The sequence below is a fragment of the Gambusia affinis genome, linkage group LG07 (genome assembly GCF_019740435.1).
Source record: "Gambusia affinis linkage group LG07, SWU_Gaff_1.0, whole genome shotgun sequence".
NCBI lineage: Eukaryota > Metazoa > Chordata > Actinopteri > Cyprinodontiformes > Poeciliidae > Gambusia > Gambusia affinis.
Window position 1 is genome coordinate 8,066,633 of NC_057874.1, and position 19,304 is coordinate 8,085,936.

Genomic DNA, 19,304 nt, shown 5'->3' on the forward strand with positions numbered 1-19,304 from the left:
CAGCCAGCTGATCTTCTGGTCAACAGTCAAGGGCAGCTCACCCGCCCCCTCTGTCCCTCCCACCAGAGCAGAGAGGACTTTTTTCTTCTCCCTCCCCTCAGCTCTGAAGCGAGTCAGTGTTTGTTGGGAGTTCAGTCATGTCTGGTCCGTTGGGTGTCCGGCTGCTGCTGCTGCTGCTGTGTGGCTGCGGCTGCCTCTGGCTCGCCAGCCCAACATCTGGAGCGCTGGTCATCTTCGAGGACGATGAGGCTCCGGAGGTAACGGTATACTTTCAGTTGTTGTTGATTGGTGCCATTAGATGAATTAGTTTCAACAACGTCTGCCTTATGTACCATTCGGAGTATAAAACCATATATATATATATAATCTTACAAGTTGAAGTGGTAGCATATAAATTACCGACATTTTTTTCTCCTTTGATTTTTTTGGCAACACATTTGTGTTACAGGAAATGACGGGAGCCACCAAAATGCTTCAGGTGCTTGGCTGAAACTGTTAAAAAGAAACACCTTTTTTTATGTTGGTGAATATAATGCATCGGTTTAATTCATTTGAGCAAATCATACTTAAGCAAGCAGAATTAAATTTATGCTGGCTGGTATAGTAATAATAGTAAGATTCAGTAATTTAATCAACATGGCTGTGGCCTAATTATTCTTACGCATGCAGAATTTAAAGTTCTTCTGGAGGGGAAATAAATTCTATATTTTCTGCTCTAATTACCACAAGAATTTCAGCTGAAATGTTATTGTTGCAATTTTGCAATGCTTAAGTATAAATTTTCTGTCTTGTTTCTTTTTGTTTGCTCTCTTTGCTGCAGAAACGAAGCACAAACGAGGCAATGGTAAGCTCATTATGTGTTCTGTCAACGAAAGGAGACCCTTTAACTTTTCCGCATTTATTCAAGTTGCAACTTCAAACTTCAATGTGTGCCAGGCTTGAACTATCAAGGGATGCTCATGTGTTGGGATGGCCCAGTCAAAGTCCAGATCAAAATCAAAATGCGGAACGTGTGTGGCATGCTTTGGAAACGCTACAGTCTACAGATACTTTTAATCCAAACCGATTTTGCTCGAGCTGTTTTGCGAAGAGGAAGGTGAGAACGAGTTTTAGACACGTTAAAAAAAAAAAAAGGAAAAGAAATACAAGATTTATTTTTGGACCAAAAAGTGGGAGTGACTCACCTGGGCTCAGCACAAATGCATGCCACACTATCCAGATTTCAGGCCGCATACAAACAATATCAACAACCTGCATCACTTTATCTCCACTGCACAATTCTGTGTTTCTTTCTTATCACTTGAAATCCATTAGAAGTTTTAGGCTGTTAAATGAAAAATGTGGAAAAAATTAAAAGGAAATTAATATTTTAGAACGAGCCGGTACTTTTTTAATACTTTCCACCAACAAAAAAATTATTATGAAAGAAAGTGTTCTCTAAAAGCCTTGGTCCCTTTTAAATAACTACTTTAAACAAAAGTAGATATTTATGTAAGATAAAGCAAAAACTAATGCAAATAATTTTATTTTTTGGAAAAACCCAGTGAGATAGTCATCGACGTTATTCTCAGTGAGAAGATGCAGACTCACAACAACACTCCCAGGGTGTAAGAGGTGACGTAATGTCTCCTAAACACCGTTTCCTAGCTGCCCGGTGTTTGGCATCTGCATCGTGGAAATTGTGTAAAATTTTGCAGCAATCTTCTGCCCAAAATAACTGCGTTAAAAGATGAGCTCATGACAAACAGAAAGGTTCCACTTTGACCTCACTTTGTGTAGACTCAAGTTAGTAATAATTAGTCCTGTTTCCGAAACCTGCGCATCGTATGGTACTTACCTTGTTTTGGTTCTTTGTCCTTAATCTGCATAGAGGATAAAAACTGCAAAAGTGTCGTATGAAATTAGTTTTTTTTTTGTTTTTTTTGATAACCCCCCACCCCCCAAAAAAAAATTCTTAAATTGACAAATGCTTGCCAACTTAAGATTAGTAAAACTGTTTGCCAAGTTTTGTTTGCACACAAGAAGAGCTCTAACTGCCACTCTTTGACATTTTAGTCGATGCCAAGGTTCATTGTACAAGTATTCATTCGTTTGTCTGAACTTTTCCTCACTCTTTCACCGTTCCCCACAGACTTCCAGGTGATTTATTGGGATTTCTCTGACAGACCAACACGCAACAATAGAGAAGAGAAACAAAAAGAATACATGTTTTGTCAGTTATTTTACTCCTAAAAATCTGAAACGTGTGGCATGTCCGCGCATTCAGTCCTCTAGAGTTTGTTGAAACGACCTTTTCATGACATTCTTCCTTGTGAAATAACCCAAGTCGAGTCAGACTGGGTCTAAAACATCTATTCAAAAACGTGCTTTTAAGTCTGACCTCAGATTTTCTGCCGGCTTCAGGCTGGACTTGAACTAGGCCAATCTAACACAATGGATTACACTTTGAGTTAAACCTTCCGGGACGGTCCTGTACTTTGCTCCATCCATCCTCCCATGAAGAAAAGCGTCCGACATTATGATGCTTCCACCACCAAGCATCACTGTGGGGACGGTGCATTCAGGATCACCAGAGCAAGACCTGTTCCAAACTGCGACTCTTTGAGAGTCTCTGGCTCTGACTCTTGGCTTATTTAAATATTTTTTTAATTATACAACAAATGGACAGTATTTTAAGAAGGGTGTGAATCCTTGAGATAACGAATTACACTGGATTGTATTTAGAAGTATCAGTGTAAGGCGGCCCGAAGACATAAGCACTCCACACTTTTCAGATTTTCTGATAGAAAACGTAGAAAGCCATGTTACTTTCCTTCCACTTTCTAGTTTAGTGCTATTTTGTGTTTTTCCCGCCAACTCCCAATACAATCCACTGGAGTTTGTGACAAACGAGTTCAAAGACTCTCTTGCACATGGTTTGTCAGGCGAACAAACAAAAGAAAGAATTTATCATTTCAGTGTCAACAATAGGAATGCGTATATTTAAATTTTGGATGACAGGTTTCCCTTGTTCCTTGCCTCCCGTCCACAGGTAGAAGTGCTCAGCGTGACGGTGGACTGCACCGTGACGAACCGCTTCGCCCACACCGTCATGACCTCGGTGGCCCTGAACAAAGCCAACACGTCAAAGGAAATCTTTTTCGACGTGGAGCTCCCAAAGTCTGCCTTCATCACAAATTTCAGCATGTAAACTAGATTTCAGGTTCTATTTAGTCTCAGGCTATGTTTTTTTGTTTTTTTTTTGTTAGTTCTAGTCTAAATATCTTAGCACACTTTAAGTAGGGCAACGCTAACTTACGAACAATTTCTCGGTAAGACGTGGGAGCTTGTTTTAAGTCGGTCATTCCTCAACAGTCAAGAAAAAGGACTTGTTCCATTGAAAGATTATTTCACTTACAACATGGAGAAAATGTCATGCTGTGAAAGAAATAATCTGTCAGTAGAACAAGCACTTTTTCATCACTATTAAAGAATCACTGACTTGAAGCAAGCTCCCACGTCTTCCTGAAAAGCTACTTGTAAGATCATTTGTCGTATTTCAAGTGCAGCGAGATATTTAGACTAGAAAGAAGATAAATATTACTTGGTAAGGTTTTTTGTTTTTGCAGTGAAGCAAAGCGATGCATATTTCTTTGCGTTGTCTTTTGTGTTTGTGTTACTCAGGGAGATTGAAGGGAAGGCGTACGTCGGGGAGGTGAAGGAGAAGGAGAAAGCTAAGAAACAATATGAGAAGGCCGTCTCGTCCGGACAGACGGCGGGATTGGTCAAGTGAGTCGACCGAGACACAAACTAGCTTCTTGTAAAACTGACGTTCTTCAAAAGCCCCCCTGCTGTCCTGGCGTTGGGAGCAGAAAGAGATACCTGTGTGTGTGTGTCGACTTTTTTTACTGCAGGGCTTCTGGGAGGAAGATGGAGAAGTTTTCTGTGTCGGTCAACATTGCAGCTGAAAGCAACGTGACTTTCATCCTGACCTACGAGGAGCTCCTTCAGAGGAAACAGGGCCAGTATGAGATTCTGATCCGAGTCAAACCCAAAAGTCTGGTAGAGCAGTTCCAGGTGAGTGGCCAGATGATTCATTTTCATTTCCTGCTGCCTCCTTATGATTCGATGAACATGGTCACGAAGCGGCGTCTCTGTGTCGGAAACAGATTTCGACCAACATTTATGAGCCTCAGGGCCTGTCTCATGTTGATGCCCACGCCACTTTCCTCTCCAACGAGCTGCTCCCCCTAGTGGAGAAAACAGTCCTGGATAAGAAGGTACCTCACTCTTCACTTGTCGTTTTGACTCCTTGAATGACTTTCGTTTCTCCTTCCTTTTCAACAATCAATGCAGATATCTGTCTCACTCGTCCTTTTTCTTGTCAGGCTCATGTCTCCTTCTCTCCAACCGTGGAGCAGCAGAGAAAGTGTCCAGGCTGCGATGGGACGTTGATAGACGGCGATTTCATCATTAAGTATGACGTGAACAGACAGGAGCGCGTCGGGGACATTCAGGTGCGCTGTGAACTCAAATCACAGATTCATGTTGTTTGTTTGGCTTGCTTATATTCGGCCATTTAGTGCAAGTTGTGACTCTGTTTCCGTCTAGATTGCGAACGGCTACTTTGTGCACTTCTTTGCACCCCCTGACCTGCCCAGAGTGCCTAAGAATGTGGTGTTTGTTATCGATAGGAGCGGGTCGATGAGCGGCACAAAGATGGCACAGGTGAAAACTCTTCAGATATATAGTGGGTGCAGCCATTTTATTTGTCAAACAGCTGTGTTCCTCTTGCATAATAATGACAACAGAAACTCACATAGAGCAGCTGTTGCTACTGTGCATCGCTCTCTTTAAAGGGGCAGCGTTATATGAAGTCAACTTATTTTTAGCTTTACATCGTACTGCATCATTATCAAAAACATACCTGGAGTGCTGCTTTGATTCTTTCATGCATGTTTAAGAAATCTTTTGATCCCCCTCTTATAGCCATTCTGGGTGGGACTTTCCCCCAACCTAGCTCCTCCAGACTAGCGGCAGCAGCAATTAGCAAACACCTGGTGGAACTACTGAGCTCATCATATAGGAACTACTTCTTAGCAAGTTGCTGGTAAAAACATTGTTCGCAGCTTGATGGAAGAATGTTGAGACGACATGGTGAAGGTGGCTCAATTTGAAAATGGTACAAAGCCTCCGGTTTATGTAAATTCTTGGTTTGTCTTGCATGATTGTGTTGAGATCGCTCCAAGGGCGACTGAGGTAGCCACTTCAGGACCTTCACTTTGTTCTGTTGTAGCCAACGACGGGTCGACTTGGCCTTGTCTTTTGAGACGTTGTCATGTTTGAACGTCCCACGCGCAGCTTCCGGGGCGGATGAGTGAAAATCGTCCTCCATTACTTCCTGATGACAAACTGCATTCATCCTGCGATCAATTGTGATTAAGTTCCCTGTAGTAGCTCACACATCCCCAAAACACCAGTGACCCACCTCCGTGTTTCACAGTAGGAATGGTGTTCATCGCAGGCCTTGTTGACTCCTCTCCAAATACAGCACTTGGCTAAACAGTTCGACTTTGGTCTCATCACTCCTTCGTGCTTTTTAAAAAGGATACTTTGTGGCATTTGCATAGTAATGGCTTTCTTATGGTGATTCAACCAGGCAGTCCATTTTTTTCTTCCAGCGGCTCCACAGCCACACCACTGTTTTTCAGAGTTGTGCGCTTCGGCTGAAGGTATCTATGGGCTTTTATTTGTATCCCGAACAATCGTTCTTGCAGTTTCTGCTGAAAATGATGATTTAAACCAAACACATATCAAGTGAGGACGGTTACTTTTAGTAGCAATGTTTGTGTCGACTTATGTGCATGTTTTGAAGGCAAAAAAAAAAAAAAAAGAAATCATAAGGTGTATGTAAACTTTTGACCAAGGTCATTTGGGTAGTTTCTGGTGTCATTATTGATTTGAAAAGGCTTAACATGGTTGTTTCACCCAACTACTGACCTTGCGAGAAAGAATATTTGTGTTTTTAATATTTGTGTGTTTAAAAATGTCCAAGAAAAAAAAAATCCAAAATTCTGTCAGGGTATGTAAATTTATGACCACGACTGTGATTGCGAAAGCTGCTGCATCAGCGTTAGCGGGGGTACGTTTTGAACTTTTGCAGACCCGAGATGCACTGGTGGCCATTTTGGAGGACCTCCATGAAGAGGACCACTTCGCTCTCCTCCAGTTTGACTCCGTCATTCTGTCTTGGAAGGAGTCTCTCGCCAAAGCGACCAAACAAAACGTGGCTGAAGCAAAGGACTACGCCAGGTCAATCCGAGACAATGGAGGTGAAGACAACAAACAGTTTAATGTGTCACACTTCCTGAATCCAATTACCAAGTTAAACAATTGACAGTTTGCTTATTTTATTTTATTTTGCCAAGCTACTAATATTAACCAGGCAATGCTGGATGGAATAAATATGCTGAAGAGAGACAGACAGGCGAACCGGCTCCCTGAGAGAAGCATTGACATGATCATCTTACTGACTGATGGAATGCCAAACTCTGGTAAGTCTTTCCACACAGCAGCTTCCAAAAGTGTTCATATCTCTTAAACTTTCTTCACAAATTTGCATCGTATACCTGATTTGGCTTGAAATTTTAAGTGATAGACTGAGATTTTACGCATAAAACTGAAGGAAATAATAAACCATTTTGCATGTATCTTTACAAATAAATGCTAATATATATTGATTTCTTTATTGGGTTGCACATGTCTTGATTGGAGAACATGACTCTGTGTGCCTTTGTATGAGCTGAGCATGATTCTCCAGAGGTGAGTAATTTTTCCAGGGGAGCCCCGGGCCCCTCTCAGCCCCCTCTTTTGATCGCCACTGTGCCAGTAAACCTGGAAGTCTTTTTGGATGTGTTTCAATAAGCGTCACATATCTAGAAACTAAAACGTTCTCAATTCCTTGCAAAATATCAACAACCCAGTCAGAACGGTTGCGGACCGTCAGTGCGCAGCAGTTTTCGTCATGCCGCACATACTTTGACTGGGCCGTTTCAACACCCAAATGTGCTCTGTTCTAAACCATTTCATTATAACTCTTTAGAGTCTTTGCGCTCAAGTTTTCTTTTTCCCCTCAGTTCTTCCTGGATTGCCCTTTAGCTCCGTCCACATCAGCGTCAATGCTGACCAACTTCACTCTACCTGCTTTGTAGCTCCTGCTTATATATATTTTTAAAATCTTTCTTCTTCTAATGTTTTACATTGAATATACATCTCTATATCTGGAGTGTTTTAATATGTGTGTGAAGCAACCTAGGTTGCCTTAAGCTTGTAAAACAATGTACACAGTGGACCCTCGTTTTTCGCAGGGGTTGCTTTCTAAAAAGAACCCGAGAAAGGCGAAATCCGTGAAGTAGTTACATTTATTTTTTATAATTACTATTCAGCATAATTAAATACTCCACATAAAAACCAAAGAACAAAATCTGTTTTCAGGACCAAGCATTTTTTTAAACAAATTTCTTACAAATAACTACAGTAAAATAATAATTTTAATCATCAGTACAAAGTACAGTAGGACAGATTGTGACTCGCGTATTTCACTGTTCCTCTGACTGTGACGCTGCGGCATCACTCCGCTGTCTAGTGTCTTTTTCTGAAGCCTGTGGTGCTGGTGTGTTTTTTCAAGAGAAGAACATCGTTATCGGTAGTTGTTGTCGCTGTTTTTTCTTCTGTGCAAAAACATTTGCCAAAATTTGCCACGCTGTATTACGTGTATTTAAATACCTGAACGTTATTGGCACACAGGTAGAGAAGAAGCGCGCAGACTGTTTAGCCAATCAGGACGCAGAACACAATGCACTGTGAAAAAAAACTGTGCAAAAAACTCTGCCAAGCAGCGAGGCTGTGAAAGGTGAACCACGTTACAGCGAGGGTTCGCTGTATGTACAAGTCGTTGAGTTGCTCTAGCACAAAAAAATCCCAATAAACCACAAAGAAGCTTGTGGTTGTAATATGGCTTAAAGGGCTTCGAATACTTGAGAAATATTGAGAGATAGATCTTACATTTTCATTTTCACGTACTTTGCATTTATCATAACCTTTTTTGCATCCAAAGGAGAGTCTAACATCCCACAGATCCAGGAGAATGTGCGTTCTGCCATCGGGGGAAACATGTCTCTGTTCTGTCTCGGATTCGGAAACGACGTGGACTACAACTTCCTGGATGTGATGAGCAAAGAGAACAAAGGACTGGCTCGCAGGATCTTTGAAGCTTCGGACGCGACTCTGCAGCTCCAGGTGAACGGTTTGAGCGCTTTGAGTTCTGCTCGGCCGAAATGAATCTCATGTTTTTGGGGTGCGATACTAAAATGGAATCAACTGCAATCATTTGCAGGATTTCTATGACGAAGTGGCCAGCCCTCTGCTGTTAGAGGTGGACCTGGTATATCCTGACAATGCAGTCGACTATGTGACCACCTCTCACTTCCCTCAGTTGTTCAACGGCTCAGAGATTGTGGTGGCGGGTCAGTTGACGGACAACGACCTGGACAACTTCCTGGTGGAAGTCCTTGGCCAGGGCGTAAGAAATAAACTCTACTAAAAAAAATGTCAAAGGGTTTCGACGGGTCTTCATCTGTCCCATTTAGAATAACTTTTCTCTTTTCTGTGTAGTTTGAGGATGACTTCAAAGTGCAAGGCCAGGCCGGCATTGTTGACTGGAACGTGATGTATCCAGATGAGACTTACATCTTTGGAGATTTCACTGAGCGTCTGTGGGCTTACCTCACCATCCAACAACTCCTGGAGAAAAGGTTTGTTGCGACAGACCTTTTCCTTGTTAGGGAACAAGGAAATTAAATACTGAATGAATCAATTTGAGACCTATTGGCATAAAATCTGCTCCGAATGTCGGAGTCCAAGTAGTCCAGATTCACAGGGGAACTCTTCAAGTTAAATTGAGCGTATTACGAGGGAAACCAGACATTTCCATGTGCTGGTAAAAAAAGAGCTTTTTTTCCCACATTTTTTCCCAAGTAAATTTTTCCCGTGTTTCGTACTTTGATTTCTTTCTTCGATAACTTTCTTCAAAATATTGCGATTACTAAAACTACCTTTCAGCAAGGGAGGAAAGCCCAGATGGTGATGTCTGGCTTTTGATTACAACATTTGAGTGACACGATGCCACACCACCGAGAACTGGGGTGTTTTGAGGTGTTTGAAATCAAAAGAAATCAGGAAGAGAACTTTGGACCCCCCCAATCTGGCTCGTTCTCGGCTAAAAATTCCCACAAGTATAAACAGAAATGCAGATCCTCAGCCAGCACACCATCCAGGAAGGAGATGGGTTCTGTGTCCCCAGAGAGGAACACAGTTTGGTGCTAAATATCCAAACGAACCGCACTATTCCACCCTAATAGACATAACTTAGTTTCTGGGCTCATTTCTTTGTGTCTGCTGCTTGAGTTGTAACTGATACCCGATGCGGTTTCCACCTTTCATAAGAAATATACTTGCTGAGAAAAGATGTCGATGTGCTTAACCTTCGTTTTCCTTGCTGGTTGTGTCTTGAGCAGTACTGATTAAATTGTATTTGTCAGCCATTGCTAAATAAAAGTCCAATGTTGATGGCAACATACGTTTTTTTTTTTTTGTGTGTGTGTTTTTTTTTTCTTTCTCATCACAGTAAGACTGGTGCAGCAGATGAAAAGGCCAACGCCACAGCTAAAGCCCTGGAAATGTCTCTGCAGTACAGCTTTGTCACTCCTCTCACCTCCATGGTGGTGACCAAGCCTGAAACAGAAGACGGCACAGACAGCCCTCTCATCGCGGACAAACTGACCGAGGGTAAAGCAAAGCTTTCCTCCCCTCCGATTTACCCGGCCAAGCTTTTGGCGTAGAGTTAAGCTAACATATTTGAAAGGAGAAAACACATTGACAATAAGCATCGTTAACGTCATTAACTGGATTTTCTGGTACAAAATGTGTCAAGTTGCCCGTTGTTGGTCGTTTTTCACAGAGCAAAGACAGCAATCGGAAAGACTGAGACCGATGGGTGAGACGATCATTTTCTAAAATAAAGATAAAAAGGGAAAAAAAACTACGGAGTTTCTGTAATTTATTAATCTAGGTTTTTTTTTTTTTACTTGTATTTTAATGTACAGCATTCTCACGAGTTACATCGAATTACCTCTCTTCCCCAATGCGGTATTTGCCTTCTCCAGTGTATTTAGGTAAGTACATTTCATCCCCGAAGACATTAAAGAAGGATGAAGATGGTTATATCGCTTATGTATTTTGTAATCTATAAGAAGGTTTCTCCAAATGTTGATTTGTAGCGATCTCGTAGTTTTCATGTTTGAAATATTTGTTTTCTTGCTGATGGAGAAATTTAGGCAACACTTAATTTGAAGGGGTGTGCATAAGACTGACATGGCACCATCATAAGCATGACATAATGCATGTTATGAACATGAAGAAGTCTTTATGAATGTCTATGACTGTTGTTATGAAGTGCCATTTGGTAAATGATGACACTTTTAATGCAAAGTTGACTCTTTCAATTGACTTTTAATGTAAGATTTAATGGAACTTAATGCTAAGTTGACACTTTTAGTATAAATCTGCATTAAAAGTGTCATTATTTACCGAAAGACACTTCATGACAACATGATAAACATTCATGGACACTCCTTAATTTTCATGACACTTTCATTTTTAATATATTTCTTAAGTATTTTATCTGTATAATCATTGCGGTTCAAACAGAATAAAGCTGGTGGCTTTAATGGTCTGTTGTTGTCATACGATAATTCCCACTGTGCGTTTTCTCAAGAGTTACAAACTGTTATTTTAGTTCTTAAGCAAAGAGTTTGACGTTTCGACCACAAAGGCAAAACTTAACAGTTTAAAATTTGCTTAAATAGTAAGAAAAGAAAATAAAGAAACACAACTTTTAGCTTTTTCCACAATGAAACATTTCAGTTCAGATTGGTGTACATCAAAGAGTGACCGTGGTAATCGGCAGCAGCTGAAATACTCTGAGTGTCAGAGTGACAGAAATAGTCCTAATTTGCAAAATTTCTTCAGATTTTCTGGTTGGGAGTAACTAAAAGACTCTCCAGCAGCAGAAGTTTGTTTTGATCTTGGTCTTTCTCTCCTGTCGTCTGTTAGCTTTAGCTGCTAGGATAAGCGAATCCGGGTTTGTAGTAAGTGGAGACATTAACGACAGAACCAAGCCTCAAAAATCCCGAGCTCTCACTCCGAGCGCCACCTTTTTTTAATTGTTACCGTCACTGTCTGTGCTGCAGTGGATGGAGATCCCCACTTCATTATAGAGCTTCCTGGGAGAAACGACTCTCTGTGCTTCAACATCAACGACGTACCAGGAACCATTTTTAATCTGGTCCGTGACCCAGAAGCAGGTCGGCAAAACAGTTTCAAACAGTTCGCCCTCTGAAGTTCAACCTTTCCATCCTTCCTGCACTGACTCCCATCATCTCTCCTCAGGTGTTTTTGTCAACGGTCAGGTCATAGGAGACAAGAAGATTCCTCCTGATGGGAAAATTAACACCTATTTTTGGCGTTTCGGCATCGTCCACCGGACTTTGGGCGTCAGCCTGCAGGTGACCACTCAGTATATTTCAGTTTCGCAGGACGGTAAAGACGCCAAGCTGCTGTGGACGGATACAGCCTCTCTCAAAGGACCCAAGTGAGTTGGAGCAGCTTACTTTTTATACCTGGAACTCAGAGTACGCTGAGCTCCGTGAACTGCTGACTTTACAGCAACCCGTGCCTGGTTTAGTTCCATGTTTTAAACAAAAACTTTAGTTTGACTTTAGTTTGATCAGCTCCACCAAATCCTGTTTTTCGTCACCCATGTCTACCTAACAGTTTGTTTGTTTGTTTCCTCCCATGAGACTAGCGTTGAAGGAGGTCCAGTTGGGTTAATCCAGGCAAAAACGGGGATGTTTATTCTTTAAACAACCTCCTGTTTCTGCTGTAAAACCCCCCCTCCCATTTTATTATGTTTTTCTGTTTCCCATCAAAATGAAAACCGCTGTGCTAAAGGAAAACTTTAAAAGTGTTCTTCAGATTAGGTCGGTTGTGACGGTCTTTGTTATGTTGTGTTTCAGCGTGGATGTTGTGGTTACTAAAGATGGCAGCCTGACTGTAACGCTAAAGCGCTCCGTTAAGTTCGTGATCCTGCTCCATAAAGTGTGGGAGAAGCATCCCTACCACCGGGACTACCTGGGTTTCTACACCCTGGACACCCACCTTCTGTCCCCTTCTGTTCATGGCTTGCTAGGTGCAACATGATGAATTTATTTTTTGTGTGTGTGCGTTTTTACACTTCCTTTGATACGATTTAAATTCAGTGTTTTTCATAGTAACGCGGTTTAGTAAAACGTTTAAATACAAGAATGCACAATGAAGTAAGATATATCTGTATGGGTCTGGCACAGATATAAATGCAGCAAAGCATAAATAACTTCCTGCATGTGCACAGGTGCATTTCCATGAACTAAAAAGTTAATGACAAGTTGATGTATTTCAGTAATTCAACTGAAAAAGTAAAACTCCTATATTGTAATAATTTATTGTACTCACACAGTTTACATGTTAATATGTTAAGTTTGATTACTGCATACATGTACTGAAAACCCAAAATTCAGTTTCTGACAAACGATTAGAACCGGGAAATATATCGACCAGATTTAAATTTCCTGACCTCGTGTCGTTTGAAAAATAAATGTGCCTGCTTTGACCTGTCCTTCAGGTCAGTTTTACCACGGGATTGAGTACGAGGTGACAGATTTACGTCCCGGGGAATCTCCAGAGAAACCAGACGCCACCATGTTTGCAAAAGGACACCAGCTCAATGTGACCAGGTAAGTCGAGAGAGTGGAGCTGGTTGTCGTCAGCGTCTGAACGCCATCCTGACCTGTTCTCCTGGATCCGCGCAGAGGCTGGCAGAGGGACTTCAGAAGAGACGTGAAGAACGGTGAAAACGTTCCCTGCTGGTTCATCCACAACAACGGGTCGGGCCTCATTGACGGAGCAGCGGCAGACTACGTTGTGTCCAGCCTTTTCACTACGGTCTGAAAGCAAGTAGCGCATTCTTGTGCACTGCTAAATACAATCAAAGTCAAGTTTATCAAAACAATGAGGGAATCCGGCTTGACACTCTTGCAGAAAACAGAACTGTCCTCTTTTTCCCCCCAATATTGTGGCAAATTTCTAGGATTAGAAGAACTCTTTTGAAACACTGCTAGGTTAAAAATGAACCCAGTTTGGGTTTTTTCCCCTGTTTTGGACAATTTCAGTACTTGAAACTGAGTGAATTTGAGACTTTGTTTTTTATTCTGCTGTTGAAGTAATCAGATTAGTAAAACAGACAACAACAAAAGATGTTAAGATAACAGCTTCATAATGTGCATTACAGGTCAGTTTGCCTCTTTGCCAATTTGTTAACCTCATTTTACGTCTACATGTTGCCATATCACCATCGCCTACAAAGTCCATTTTGTAAACAGAAACAAAGCATGTCACACCCATGTCTTCCATCATGGCGTATCGGTTTATTTCTGACATTTCTGATGACTTACGGAGATAAATAATCACACAGATTCTCAGATCTCACGTATAATTTCATTGTGTTGTTTTACATTTTCTAGAGAATTTCTACATCTACACCACATTTCCATTTACTGTGGTTAGATCCTTACATCTGGCGATTAATGAAAGATTATGACCCTCGATTAAACCAAAATAACTGATCACATTATGACGAGGGCGGGATGCAAGGATGACATGTTCTTTGTTTAAAATAAATCACTACACTACAATAAAACACATTCTAATTGTTTTGTTGTTATTTGGTTCATTTAGACAAGTAATGCGGATTGCATTTTCCACAAAAAGAATAAAAAATGGTGAGAAAGATTAGCTTTATGGAGACTTCTCGTAGGTTCCTAAGTGAACTGTGTAGGTTAGAAACAAAAAGAGACTTTATGTATGAAGATGAATAAATAAAATTAAAACTTTATTTGTAGTTGTAAACATTTCTAGGCTGTCCCCTATCGTCACTTGCGCTATGTTATTCTTGTCTAGGTGTTGGTGATATTTAGGACAGCCAAGAGTTATTAAGCTTGATGAAAACCTGGCAACACTTGAGTTTGAAACAGCCTAAACTGCAAAATGTCCAGCAATATATAAAACCTAACAGTACAGATAAACTGTTGAATTTAATTAACAAAGCTCACACTTTGTATTACACTCTGTGGAATACATTTTCTGTCTATACAGACTTTATGATCGATTCTTATTAGAATTTGTCAATGTGTGTATCCTGAACGTAGCTAGCGCTAGCTTGTGCTACGTGTGCAACAAAACGCTCTCTCAGAGGTTAGAAACTTTCTCTCCAGAGTGAACGAAAGTCATAAACACGACCCACTGATATTAACATCATTATGCTGCATCATTTCACCATCTTACCGATCCGATTCCATCCCGTGGAAAGGGTTCAGTGAAGTGTGATCAGTCTCTTACTACAAAATGGCGGCCTGTGAAGTATGATGAGCGTCCTTCTCGTTTCTTGGCTAATCTAACAAAACAAATCATAATTCTTGATTTTCAACTCCTGTTCCAAAAGCACAAAACTTCTTGTTGCTTTTTTTTTTTTAGTGCGTGTGTGTAAAGTGATTATCGACGTTCAAAGTTCTTACAAATGCTCTCGAGTTGGATCTATATTTTGTTGTTATTCTTTCATAGAGGAGGAGAAGTTCTCTTGTTTGTTTCAGCTTTTATAAACAGATCAAAACCTACCTGAGGTCCAACAGCCAGCTCATAATGAGCATTATGAACTGGTGTTGCTCATTATGCGACATAATGCAACACCAGCTCAGAATTAGTCGTATTGCAAGATTACGCCCTGATCTTTTAATACTTGTATTAAAAGTGCCAACAGGGCCTTTGTCATTAAAATGTTTGTAACACTCTGCCGCAGGACAAAGTGCAACCACAGTACCAAATAAAAGCTACATTGACAAACTGCTGTCTTCATTCAAACTGCAGCATGAATAGTCTTTATTCATGGAGTGAAAACATGATGACTTGAACATGAAACCTTGTTTAGGCAGGATCCCTGCACACCCTGCAGATCCCCTGCAGGCATACCATGTACATGAAAACACAAACACACACAATCTTTGTTCAATAGGTGGAGGCTCCCTCTTTTTTTATTTATTTATTTTTTTTAATACACAATGTGGGTGGAGTGACTTTTACAGGAAGACTTGATCCCACATGCTTCGAATTCCCTGCACACTGGTTTCCAGCTGTGCCAGCGCGGAGGCCCTCTTGCCTCCAGCTTCTTCCCAGGATGCTGCTGCTGCTGCTGTGAATTTGCGTCTGTATCCGTCTTCCGGTTCAGGTCCAGGGAGCTCTGGTTCTTTCCCGAAGAGATGGCCTGACACAGGTATTTACTCTGAACAATTTGGCAGTGCCAAATATGCGCACTAGCATGGTGAAAGTTTGCTGTAGTTCATCAACAGCATGATAAACAGAGCATTTAAGAAGAAAAGGTAAGTTTTTTTAGCACCCAATGGAGTCTACATGTACAGTGGGTATGTAATTGATATTGATTGTGTTTGAAACCTTGTACTTCCCTGCACCCCCGCCTCATTTTGCTAACATTGATTACATGCTATGTGTTTAAACTGGTCTTTTCCCATCTGAGTTCTTGTTTACTCTTTTGGATGTTCTCGCCTCAAGCACCTCTTCTAAAATCCCTCTTTCTTTTAATTTCCTCAGTGCCCAGAATCTGAGTCACCATCTCAGATTTGGAAGAAAAAAACGTCTATGATCATAGCCAGTCTGTAACATGGACTGTCCTTTTGTGCCAGTTTGACTTTTGCTAACAGCATTCTTGTGCGTCTTCCACACTAAGCTCTTTGTCTGATCCTGGAACCAAACACAGGCTCATAGACATGCACACGTATCCTCTGTACGCTGGAATCGCTCACTGCACAAGAAACATAAAAACAGGAAACGTGTCATTGTGTGTCAGCAGGTGCCGACTACTCATCAACAAAACAATAGAAAACTTGTTAAAAGCTTAACAAATTAGGTTGAGTATTCTATCAGGCCCATTTCTCACAGTCTGCTCCTTTCTCTCTGCTACAGCTGGTTTGGCACAATGGAGCTTGATATGAATGCTCAGGCTAGTTAGCACAGGAATAAAGGGAAACGAAAGTCCGTATTCCATCTTTTTACCGTTTCGGTCGTGTGATCGGACATTACATCCAATAATGCAGCAAGTGTGTACCATTGCTAAATAATTTTAAGTAACTTAAAATATTCAAAAATTCAAAATATTTGTGAGACAGTAGGTTATGTTCTTTTCTCGGTTATGTTTATGGCCATACAATATGGCGTTCAGATCCCTCCACCTTGAGCAGTGACATCACGCTTCAAAGTTCAGAGAGGCCATGGAGAAAGACTTCCGCACGGCTTCGAGGAGATTCTAGTCCACCATCTGGTGTCTCAAGAGGTGGAAGCAGTGCAGCACCAACACTATCTATAGTGGGGATGGTGTGCTGCTGACCTCGACTGGGGACATTGTGGGCCAATGGGCAGAGTCCTTCGAAGACCTCCTCAATCCCACCAACATGACTTCCATAGAGGAAGCTGAGCCTGGGGACTCTGGGTTGGGCTCTCCAATCCCTGGGGATGAGGTCGCCGAGGTGGTCAAAAAGCTCCTCGGTGGCAGGGCCCCAGGGGTGGATGAGATTTCCCCGGAGTTCCTTAAGGCTCTGGATGTTGTAGGGTTGTGTTGGCTGACGCGACTCTGCAGTATCGCATGGACATTGGGGCCAGTTCCCCTGGATTGGCAGACTGGGGTGGTGGTCCCCCACTTCAAAAAGGGGGACTGGAGGGTGTGCTCCTATTGTAGGGGGTCACACTCTTAAGCCTCCCTGGCAAGGTCTATTCAGGGGTCCTGGAGAGGAGGGTCCGTCGGATTATGAAATCATCTGCTGTTGGAAAGCACTGCTAATCCACTTTGTTTGCTTTTGCAGATTCTCTTTAAATCTCTGCCTGGATGGTTAGAAAGCCGGGCAGAGAGACGTTGGAATAGGGGATAATTTGACTCATCACCAAAAAGAATTTCCACTATCGTTTAAAAACAGGTTTGATCTGGTGTCAGATCTGGACATCCCAATCACTTTCAGCTACCGATTCCTTTGTAGAGAGTCTGAAAACTTGCTGCGCCACCTGCTGTAAGTATCTGGGAAATGTTCATGTTTAATGCCACACAGTGAGAAATGTTCACCATGTTTTTAATTGGCTTCGGGATACTAGAGACGTTACAGGATCCAGTTCAATAAAGATAATCACCTACATGAGCTGTAATTAAATGCATATATAAGCAACCATAACATCTCTTTTCAATTTCTCTCCCACAGTAAAGAAGTACAAACAGGACAAATGTAAGACAAAAATTTAAACTGTGAAAGACTTAAGTAGACTATGACAACTAGCAGGTCTCACAGGAATGACACTGTTTACTAATTGTAAAATCCAAAACTGATCAGTGCCTCCAGATGCAAACCACTGTACTTGTTCTGTCTTTTTTGTTTACTAATTGTAAAATCCAAAACTGATCAGTGCCTCCAGATGCAAACCACTGTACTTGTTCTGTCTTTTTCCTCATGAAGTTTCTTTTTTTCTTTTTTCTTTTTTTTTTTGACTCGTGTGGTGTACGGTGTAAATGAGCAGAAAAACTGGAGATGTTTTCATAGCCCTGTGTTTACGCTGGTGACTTAGTTTTGTTTACAGACAATTTATTTTCACATGATTTTGGTCCAGAGCTCAGAGGGCAGAACACAATAAATCGACCCTCATCTTGGCCACCAGCCTCTTCTGCTGCTATGTTCTACCACATCTGCTTATAGAGTCTCAAAACATTCAAAGTGTGCAAAGAGCTGCCACAAGAAAAAGAAAACAATTCACATGCTCTGTAGGAGCAGAATAACAACAACAAAAAAGTGAGTTTTTGGTGATGTCTTAAAATGAAAAACAACCACAGCAGAACAACAGCATGGCACATTAAATTGTCTCCACCAGATATCAAGATTATTGAGAGTCCGTCATTCTTTATTGGCTACATTTTTTTTGTTAGAGGAAAACAAAAATTACAAAAAAATTAACACCTTTTAAGCTAGGTAAAGCTAGCTAACGCCTTCAACAAAACAAAGGGAGAGCTTCATTTCAAAATATTTTTCTTTCTTTCGTGTTCTCGGCTTCAGCGGACACTGAGCCAATACAAGATTGTGACCCGAGTTAAAGTGCAACAACCCATGCAGGAGTTTCAGGTTAAAACCTCTTCTCTTTTAATCAAAGAACTCTCTGGAGAGCCAAGGCATTGTCAGGTTCTAGTGGTATTCCTCAGTTAACCGTGCGAGCTTTTGATTTTGCGTGACAGATTACTGCGGACATCTATGAGCCACAGAGCATTGCTTTTGTTGAAGCTACTGCAACTTTCCTCACCAATGAGCTGCTGCCCCTCGTCGAGAAAACCACCAGACTCAAAGGTGACCGGTTAAAACGTGGGCCTGACTGACACCAAATTGTTGTTTCCAAGTGACGTGATTTTCTCTTTCTCTCAGGCACACATCTCTTTCTCACCAACAGCTGAGCAGCAGAGGTGTGCCCAGTGTCCACAAGGCTTGATTAATGGAGATTTCATCATCAAATACGACGTGAAAAGAGAAAAAGGCTTTGGGGAAATTCAGGTTAGTCAGCATCACTTTTTTTTTTTTGTCTCAGAACGTAAGGTCTAAACTCAATTAATGCATTGATTTTCATTTGATGTCCTATTTATTTCCAGGTTGTGAATGGATACTTTGACCCTGCCTCTCGCCCGAAACGTTCAGTGAAGATAGGAACCAGCACCCCTGCTGACCCCACTAAGGACAAGGGTGTAAAGAAAATGGATGGATGGATGGAAGGAAGGAAGGAACGAACAAACGAACTTAATTTTGACTCATTTTAACAACAAACCTAAATGCACACATTTAGGTTTGTGGTTAAAATTAGGATTTTTTTAGATCTCAGAAACTCACCATAAATGCAACATGTAACATCATTGGTCTAAGGTGGTAAAATACAGAGGATTTTGAATTTTCAGTTGTAAATCATTATGCAATTAAAACTCCTTTGTAAGCTGTGTTGAAGGAAGGTGCTGCAGATCGCTGCAACGTAAGTCATGCACTGTTGTCTAATGCTATCGTTTACTGATTGTGACTTGGCTGTGCCTGGTTTAA

The 19,304-nt window shown here is 41.3% G+C and overlaps 2 protein-coding genes across 4 annotated transcripts; both read left to right on the plus strand.

The window, feature by feature from the left end:
* Window positions 1-13,844, plus strand: LOC122834369 (inter-alpha-trypsin inhibitor heavy chain H3-like). Of its 3 annotated transcripts, none has more exons than XM_044122761.1 (22): window positions 97-257; window positions 449-478; window positions 821-844; window positions 3,032-3,186; window positions 3,664-3,768; window positions 3,894-4,056; window positions 4,149-4,259; window positions 4,368-4,496; window positions 4,591-4,707; window positions 6,143-6,311; window positions 6,408-6,533; window positions 8,096-8,277; window positions 8,375-8,560; window positions 8,653-8,792; window positions 9,665-9,825; window positions 9,998-10,033; window positions 10,143-10,211; window positions 11,289-11,402; window positions 11,488-11,689; window positions 12,114-12,286; window positions 12,758-12,869; window positions 12,945-13,844. In XM_044122761.1, exons 1-22 carry the CDS (start codon window positions 138-140, stop codon window positions 13,081-13,083), a joined length of 2,763 nt encoding a protein of 920 aa, XP_043978696.1. In that variant the 5' UTR covers window positions 97-137; the 3' UTR covers window positions 13,084-13,844. The 3 variants fall into 3 exon arrangements, with proteins under 3 accessions (XP_043978698.1, XP_043978696.1, XP_043978695.1); XM_044122760.1 differs by having other exon boundaries at window positions 107-263; XM_044122763.1 differs by lacking the exon at window positions 449-478 and having other exon boundaries at window positions 1-257.
* Window positions 13,845-18,303: 4,459 nt separating this feature from the next.
* On the plus strand, window positions 18,304-19,243 carry LOC122834371 (inter-alpha-trypsin inhibitor heavy chain H3-like). The gene is made up of 3 exons (XM_044122767.1): window positions 18,304-18,572; window positions 18,648-18,773; window positions 18,869-19,243. The coding sequence occupies exons 1-3, from the start codon at window positions 18,480-18,482 to the stop codon at window positions 19,031-19,033; spliced, it is 384 nt and encodes a 127-aa protein (XP_043978702.1). The 5' UTR covers window positions 18,304-18,479; the 3' UTR covers window positions 19,034-19,243.
* Window positions 19,244-19,304: the final 61 nt, after the last annotated feature.

Excerpts from the sequence above, each read along its gene's own strand:
- LOC122834369 (XM_044122760.1), top strand. The coding sequence starts at position 138 with ATGTCTGGTCCGTTGGGTGTCCGGCTGCTGCTGCTGCTGCTGTGTGGC. Across the intron at positions 4,497-4,590 it reads AGCGCGTCGGGGACATTCAG|ATTGCGAACGGCTACTTTGT; the intron begins GTGCGCTGTGAA and ends GTTTCCGTCTAG. Across the intron at positions 10,034-10,142 it reads GGAAAGACTGAGACCGATGG|CATTCTCACGAGTTACATCG; the intron begins GTGAGACGATCA and ends TTTAATGTACAG.
- LOC122834371 (XM_044122767.1), top strand. The coding sequence starts at position 18,480 with ATGAGCCACAGAGCATTGCTTTTGTTGAAGCTACTGCAACTTTCCTCA. Across the intron at positions 18,573-18,647 it reads GAAAACCACCAGACTCAAAG|GCACACATCTCTTTCTCACC; the intron begins GTGACCGGTTAA and ends TCTTTCTCTCAG. Across the intron at positions 18,774-18,868 it reads AAGGCTTTGGGGAAATTCAG|GTTGTGAATGGATACTTTGA; the intron begins GTTAGTCAGCAT and ends ATTTATTTCCAG.